Raw genomic sequence first — 8603 nt, 5'->3', positions numbered from 1 at the left:
CTACGAGAGATGAAGTCGCCGCGTCCGATGTATCTATTTCAACTATTGAAGTTCTTGCGCGACGCGACGACTGGTCCGTGGAGGTCGCTCGTTCCTCGCGCGGAAATCGGGATCGCCGTCGTGACCTGGACCCCGATCGAAGTGGCGTGCTCGCGATCGGTTTATAAATACGTGTCACGAGAGTATGGAGCGTGGACCACACGTTTGACGTAACTCGCCGACACACGCCGCGGTCAGGGGAGTACGTTCGCCGAGGGGGGGCAGAAAGAAATCCCGGTGCGCGCCGTAACGGTGACGGTCGTCCCAGCCGCGCGATCGAAGCGGAAGCGCGCAGACGCGCTCTCGACAGCTTCGCGGACGTTGAGCTTTTTTTTCCTTTCTTTCTTGATCGTCCCGAGCGTCTTTTTGCTTCGTTCGACGAAGTCTGCTCTCGTTCCAGAGATTCTTCTCGAACAACTCGATGTTACGACGACGGTAACGAGTTTGCGCCGCGAGGGCTTGCTTTTAAAGATTTTAAAGATTTTTTGAACAACTTGAACAAATCGGGAGGAAGATATCGAAAACTTTAAATCAGGTTCGAATCAGCGAGACGCTTATTTGCGCTTAATGATGATTACTATTGGAAAAAGATTTTCGGATGCATGGAAAAAGAGCTGATAGTGAGAGTCTCAGCTGTGGTCGCTCTCGATACATATAATTTTCTTCACGACTGCACCGGAATCGCTCGCGTAAAGTAAAGAAGATTCCCCCCCTCCCCCGAGCGACAGTGAAGGTCTCCCTCGAGACACCTGAAAAAGTCTTATAGACGTCTTTACGGCGTCTTTATCGCGCGGGTTTGATCAGCTTGAACTCTTTACGTTAGCGCGGCCATCGGCAAACGGGGGGTCCGGTACCCCTCCCGGCGAAATCAACTCGTGGCTTCGCGCCTCCGGCTCGGTGCTCCAGAAAGAGAGACAGAAACGGACGAAGGAGGCATTTGGATAAGAAGAGGAACGCGGTAGGCAGGCGTGAACGTGAAAGCCGGCGGCTTTTCTCTTCAACACGCATGCCCGCCGCGCCGCGGTCGTCGTCATCGTCGTCGCCGTCGACGTCCGCCTTCCATATCGACGAGTCGCCCACGACGCGGTGCCAGCCAGTGGCCCCACGTCCGTCGGAACAAACCCCTCCGCGTCGTGCCGACGACGAGGATGCGCAGGGGAGAGACGGTGGATGAGGAGGTGGCGAACAACGACAAGGGAAAACCGGAGGCGCGGCCGAGGCGCGCCCGCTCACCTCGGCGTCACTCGGCGGGGCAGCGATCTACGTGACCTGGGCCCACCACGTGTCTCAGAGTCTCTGACGTCGCGCCTGGTCTGCGACGCGACGCGTCCGGCGTGCGTCCGCGGCGCGATCACCTGCCCTCGACCTCTCGCGACGCGAATAAAATTTAAAGCCGATCGTCGCGGAAGGAGGGAAGACCGTCAGCGGGGAAAGGAGCGGAGGAGGAACGCGTCGCCCCGCGAGACGCCGAACCCGTGGGGACTCGGGTAGCAACGAGACGGCGGAGCGGATCGACGTCGTCGAGGAGACCGCGGATCGTTGTCGCGTGGTAGGGGAAGCGGTCGGACGCGCCTCGCGGGGAAGCCGACGCTGCTTGGATACGCGGCTTCCGCGCGCGCGGAACGAGCTGAAACGGGACGTCGCGGTCGTGACGCCGTCGTAAAACCTGGCCTCCGGCCCCGCGGAGGAGTGTCCGCGGGCGGAAACGCGGCGACCGTGTGCGTAGTTCTCCTCGTAGGAAGTGCACGCGGTCGCGTCGTCTTCCGTCGTCGCCGCGCGATAACGGGTGGAGGAAAGGAGAAACGCGGTTACGCGGGTCCGCGCGGGAAGGCGCGAGCGTGATTTATTTCGGCACGCGGTAATTTCGGGACTGCTTGCGAGAGAGAGAGAGCGAGAGCGCGAGGAGGCAGCTGGCTCCGGAGGAGGGGATGAACGGACGGTACTCGCCGGTCTCGCGGCGCGAGTAAAAGAGAGGCCGCCGGGATAGAGCGAGAGTCCGAGAGTTAAAGCCCGGCGCTCTTGCGTCAGTGATGCACGCCGCGAGGAAACGGTCTCTTTCGCGAGCTGCGGTAGTGGCGAGTCGCTCTTAATAAACCGCGATCGCGCGAATGTCGGTAGAATCGTCGCGTGGAGGAACGAACAACGGAAATTCTGCGGGTTCCGCGCGCGGAAGGAGCGAAACGGGACGTCGCGGTCGTGACGCCGCGGTCGTAAAACGTATACGAGTAGAGACGCGCGTTAGACGTTTGTGTGCGCGCGTATGTGTGCATGTGTGTGTGTGCGCGCGCGCGCGCGTGGCCTAACGGGACGCAGTAAAAGTACGCGTTCCGATTCCGAAGGCGCGGACTCTGAGCGAATGTGAGACACTAGACAGTCGGCGCCTGTATCTTGTAGGTAGACACAGATTAAAATTATTAAAATTGATGATCGTGACGTTGCTGCCTTTATCATTGACGTCCGAGGTTTATCGCTCGGCGAAGAAGAGATTGCACAGCGAGCCGCTTCCCGATTTACCCTACAATGCCGGGACAACTGTTTTCGGACACTGTTCGAGATTAAAGCGGCGAAACTCTCTCGTCTCCGAGCGTCTTCGTTCGTGACGCGAAAACAACGCTCGGGCAGATGTTGACGAGATGAAAAAAGGAGATTTCACGGATCATGAAATTTTGTTTACTCCGTGCATGGAGGATACATAGAGGACGAAGTACACGGAGTGCATGTTTAACTAAGTACGGCGCAATAATAAAAGAAAGGCTTATCTTCTCAGATTTGGGCCGCCGCGACGGACACGCTCGCGTAATTATTCGAAGACAACTTTCGGCCGCGCGCAACGGCGAGTTTCGTTACGAGGAATTCGCCGAGGTAAAGGAAGACGGCGCGGTCTGTGGAATTTACGGTCTACAATACATACAGTGGAATAATCCGCGCGCGACGCAGCACGCAGCTGTGAAGACGAAGAAATCGGGCGGCGATAAGGATCGTCGGGTACTACGCTATCTAATCGCGGGAATCGCTCACCCGCGTCGTTGCACACACAACCGCGATCCGTTTTAATCGGCATGGCGGACGCGCGTCACGAGATTAGTTCCGTAAATCTGCTGACGTCGATCGTCGTCGGGGTATTTGCACGCGCGGAGAAACGACGAATCGTACGGTCAATTCGACTCGGCCGGGCCGAATCTCATGCCGATCTTCCCCGGCCTTCCGCCCGCTAATCGTAGGACGATGCAACGATGTAAACGCGTCGGAAGCACCAAGTCCCTGTGTATCTCGCCGAGTTGGCGGACAGCGTTCGCCGATCGTGATCATTCGCGTCGACCGGAAACGGACTGATGATTACGGCAATGTTGTCGCGGTAATAGCCGAGTCCGTGCGAGTTTCATAGTCGTGTTATACGATTTGAAGTTAGCCTGGCGCGATCAACAACAATCGACAAGAAGAAGATTAGAAAAAAAGAAGAAGAAAGGAAGAGAGGAAGCGTCTTCGGCACCGCCGTCTTCGTCCACCGAGCGGGCGAGAATCGTCCGGCGAAAGGAGGAGGATAGTTCTAGCTGATTCGTGACCGAACGGACCTCGTCAACCGAACGGGGGGTTTAAGATTCAGGAAGAGTCGACATATCCGGCGTACTTTAGCGCACACCTAGATTACGCAACGAGAGGCACGAAGGCACGAACAAGAGCGGAGGGCAAACCGTGTATGTACGTCCGCGAGACGGGCGTGCGATAATCCCGCGCGAACTCGCGACTAGTCATCGATCGGCCGGCAGACGCCGCGCGCCGCGACGCCCTCTCCTCGCCTTGCTCTCGGGCGTCCCCACCTGTTCTATCCTCTGTCTCCGGTGTCGTGTCAGACATTTACGTATCACGTCGGAAACACACGCCTATAGTTCGCGCTCTCTCCTCGTCCCTTTCTCGCTCTCCATCTTCCCCCTCTCCGCTCCCGCCTCTCTTTCTCTCACCCCGTTTCTCTCTCTTCCATCCTTTCTCCCTCCCCCGTCCGTCTTCTTTCTCCGGATCACCTGGCCGCTTCGCGAATCCCGCATCCCGCTTCCTTCGTTCTCGGCGCGCGAATAGTCCTGTTGCCGAACAGGCGGGCGTGGATCGCGCGCGTTGTTTCCCCCGCGCCGAACGGTGCACCGCCACCGCGGTGGCTTTGACATCGCCACCGGCAACGCACGAGGTGTTGTCGTCGACGCCGTACTCTCGCCGTCGTAGGTGGGAATCAGTACGTCGGCGTCTACCGCGGCGCGCAGACCTCGAGGATGTGTCGTGGCGCGTTCCAACGTGCGCGCAAAAAAAGGATCGACTGAGCTTGGCGTCGAGGCGAGGCACGTTCTCTTCGGGAATCTCCGGGATATCCGGGGGATTATATTGGAGTGCCTGATCCGACCGATTGATCGTGTGTCTCTTCCCCCCCCCCCCCCCGCGAATGGTGATTAGTGATTGCCCCGAGGCGCTAAAGTGATCCCTTCGCGTGCGTATACGCTCCCCTCGAGCGATCGGACGATTTAACCCCTCCTCCCGGGGAAGTAAGTAGTGGAAGATCGCGCGTGGGAAAATTCGACGGGTGAAATTCGACCTTTTTCGTTCCGGCACGCGGATTCGGCCTGGTCGATAGATATCGGAGAAGTCTCCCTCGTCGCGGACGCGCGACGGCGACGGGGATTATCGGTCTACGAGGGCGTCAGAAGAGAAGCGGGAAAGTTCAGGCAGAAAAAACAGATAGCGCGTAAACTTCTCTATCCGGTCGCGTCGCCGACACGTTCGTCGTTCGTGCGCGTGCCCTGATGTTCGTGACGACCAGAACAGGAAGATACGAGAAAGCTACAACGAGGACGACGCTCAACCTCGCTGTCACGTAGACGACTCGTTCGCGTCTTTGTCGTTTTCTAGTTTCTACATGCATTTGAAAATGTTTTGTTTCCAACGTCCCTTCACGCGATCGTCGCGTGGCGTCGTGTCCACCGGGTCGCTGTCGACGACGGAGAAGGGCAAGTCCTCGCTGACCAGCGCGATCCTGTCGCCCGGCAGGACGTCCAACGCGAGCGAGCGCAACCGACGCGGCTCCGAGGCGGCCAGCGACGGCTCCAACTCCTCCATCAGGTACATCGACCAGGAGGCCTCGATGTCCGGCAGTAGCAGCACGGACACCCTACCGGGTATCCGTGCCGATTACCTCGACCCGGAACCCCTGTCGCCCGGACCGGACGCACTGACCTCGCCGAGCGGAATAACGGTCGCTTTGAACAGCGACAACGGTATCGGCGAACGGCAGGACGAGAGTAATCAGACCGCGCGCTGTTTCTTGCCGTCGCCGACGAAGAAGTCGAGCAACAACGGCAGCGGCTGGCGCCGCAAGTTCATGCGTATCCGCTCCAACGATTCCTCGAGCTTGAACAACGGAGAGACGACTCGCTCCTCGTCGACGTCTCCCTCGCCCCTGAGCGAATCGATAGCGGAGTCCTCGTCCTCGTCGAGGAATCCACGTACGGACGAGGGGCAGCAGGGCGACAACGCCACGGCGACGACCGTCTCGTCGCCGTCGGTGCAGATCGACGTTACCGGAAGCCCTCAGGTAGCTACCACCGCCTCCGTCGGCGACATCCCGTCTCTGGAGAACGGCTTCAGCGAGGAGGAGAACGACGACGAGGAGAACGAGGAGGAGCGGACTTGTCCGGCGACCGAGACGAAGGGCTCGTCCTTGCCGTGCAGCCCCGCGGCCGCGTCCGCCGTCGGCCTGACCTCCTCCGCGGTGCCCTATTACGACTTCCTGTCGGTGAACGGCGGCGCGATGCGGCAGGAGACCACCAGCACCAGCTCGCCCCAGCTGTCGTCCGGCGCGAGTTTGCGTTCCAACGTCGAGTCCCCGCCCGCCGACACCTGCAGCTCCTACGGCGAGGACAGCAGCCCGGGCATGGACTCGCTCAAGCCCGAGGGTCTGGACGCGACGACCGGGTGCCTGCCGGCCGCGAGATCTTGCCCGAATCTGGAGCGACAGAGCGCCGGCTGCTCGTCGGCCAGCGGCTCGTCGAGCCCGAGCCCGAGCCCGGGTCCGGCCGGGCCACGTTTCAAGCCCCTCGAGGAAGGCGACATACAAGTGTGCTACCTCAATCAAACCCGGACCCTCGTGAAGAAGATCCTGTCCAGCAAGTTCCTCAGGCGCTGGGAGACGCATCATCTCTATCTCAACGACTGCTGCCTGTCCTCCAAGACGGTGAGTGTTACGTTAAATGCACATCGCTTTATCGCACGCTTGTGGTAGGACTCTGATGCGCGTCCGGCGTCGTAAGGTCTCTTGAAACTCGATTTCTTAAAGCTCCACTAAAATCCTGTATATCGAAAAGAAACAATGTTTAACCCCAGAGGAAGGGTCGATCGTATAGGTTTAGGAAAGATCTCATAGATCTCCCGTCAGAACAAGAAAAATATCCGGTATTTTTATTCGCAAGTAAAATATCCACTCGTGACAAAACTGCATAATGTTATGTCCGATCTACAATAGCTGTAGTAAGCTGTAGTAAGCCTCAAGCCGTAAGAAATTGACCAATTACAGGCGAATGTGAGGAGAATAATCGACGTGATTGGTCAATATCTTACATCTTGAGGCTTACTACAGCTTACTACAGCTATTGTAGATCGGGCATTATAATCGTGTGATTAAGTTTAATTCTGCGATTAACGCTAAAGAAAAGTCTCACGACTCCGCTCGAGATCTCTATTCTCGGTCGCCTTAGGTAGGTCGCTTCTGAGCTCGTTACGTTACCGCGCGTAGGCGTTGCCGCGGTGAGTTTCCATCTGTGCATCGTATCATTATTCGGATTACTGGTTACTATATGGTAATCTGCACACGATAATACGATTGTAACTATACTCGACGGTAAATCCTGTCGTCTAACTTTGTCCCGCGGCAGGATTATCGTGCTCGCGATCGACAAATCGATCTCGGATAGACGCACAGCGATGTAATTAGAAGACTGCCGCTGCCGTCGCGAAAGAGCGGGACATTAAAGAATTTAGTTATTTCTCGGCTACGAGAAAGCTCGCGGCGGAGCAGCCTATCTCTGATAGCTCCGAGGACGGCGGCACAGGCGGTTCGAACTGTTTATTTTGGAAGTGACAGGCAAAGTTTGGAGATGACGAATTTAGACTGGTATACAATCTCACGTGTCGCGTCGTAATCCACTTGAACGTTTCCCGCCGCACAATCCGATCTCCTCGGCTGCTTTTTCGCGTAAAAGACGCGTTTATCGTAGTTCGTTATGTAAACTCGCCCGCGCCGCCGAAGTATTCATGCTTCATCATCGCGCGATTCACAGTATCTTCTTTGACGTAGAGACGTAGACTTTCAGTAATTGAGAAGCCGAGTCCGCGAAAATAATTTAACGACTCTACTTTTTATATCTCTATTTTAAATCGAAATAAATCACGTACCACTGCCAGTCGCGTTACGTCGCAATATCTCTCTCTCTCTCTCTCTCTCTTTCGGCCACGTAAATTTATTATACTTGTAAATATTTATTGGTGGAGGTGCCGACGCTCCGTTAATTAATTTAATCAATCTAAATTATATAATTTATCATTCTTTCTTTCTTTCTTTATTTATTTCTTATTTATTTATTTCTTTATTTATTTATTTATTTCTCCCTTAATTTCTCATAAATAAATCATTATTGCTCGTAAACGAAGAAATGTTAACGAATTTGCAACCGCGGGAGAGTATCGAAAATCGTTAGAGTGCATGTGCATTATTCTCGGCCGCTTCGAGTCGCTGGTCGTTCTTCCTGGACTGCGATTTCTCGTCATCGGCCGGTTCAGGATGAGCGTTCGTACGTGACACACGAAACCACGTCGTCGGAGATCGGTCAGCTCGGGCAACGACGATTACGCGAGTGTCCGTACCTCCGCTCCCTCCGCTCGTCCCCGTCCGCGAGTCGCATTGTATCAGAATGCAATCTGCATCGTCAGGGCCTACACAGCGGCGATTTATGGACACGCTATCGCGATGTACTACGGCAAAGAGCGCCGGCGAACCAGGCAGCTGCATCGAAGTGCGACGAACAGGGATCCCTCCTTCTCCCAGCCGGGTGGGTGATGTTACGTAATTGCGAATTTTCCGCTCGCGTGGAAAAGAGGAAGGAAAAGAGGAAGGAAAAGAGAGGAAGAGGAAGAGAGAAATGTCGGTTGGAGAGGAAAAAAGAAACCCGGCTAAATTCGTTACCTTCAGCTTTCAGCGGGCAATCACGAAGTTCGATGCCGATTGCCTGATTACGGAACCGCCGCCGCCGCCGCTGCGCCCGATGCTCCGCGAAATGCAATTTATCGTTTCGCTTTGTGGAAGAGCGTGCTCCGAGAACGCGGAGTGGCACTTGATGCACTTTGCCGACGTGATTGATTCTATTTCCGTAGCGCTGCATTTATATACCCTTCGACAAGATTCCAAGACTGGTACTCCCGTCTAATAAACGCACGACAGTATATTTTTTAAATAAATTTTTCGACGTTCTTTGTCGCGCCGGGCCGCGATTAACTCGCTGACGTATATTAGCGTTGTAAAAAAAAATTCG

The 8603-nt window shown here is 55.8% G+C and overlaps 1 protein-coding gene across 1 annotated transcript in view; it reads left to right on the top strand.

Moving 5' to 3' along the window:
• Positions 1 to 1122: 1122 nt before the first annotated feature.
• Positions 1123 to 8603, top strand: part of LOC139818202 (C-Maf-inducing protein) — a 33394-nt gene continuing 25913 nt past the window's right edge. The window contains exon 1 of the mRNA XM_071786800.1: positions 1123 to 6253. Coding sequence (XP_071642901.1) covers positions 4940 to 6253 — 1314 coding nt within the window. The 5' untranslated portion in view covers positions 1123 to 4939. The remainder of the gene's footprint in view (positions 6254 to 8603) is intronic.

Source organism: Temnothorax longispinosus, chromosome 8 (genome assembly GCF_030848805.1).
Source record: "Temnothorax longispinosus isolate EJ_2023e chromosome 8, Tlon_JGU_v1, whole genome shotgun sequence".
NCBI lineage: Eukaryota > Metazoa > Arthropoda > Insecta > Hymenoptera > Formicidae > Temnothorax > Temnothorax longispinosus.
This window is presented reverse-complemented; position numbering and strand designations above follow the sequence as displayed.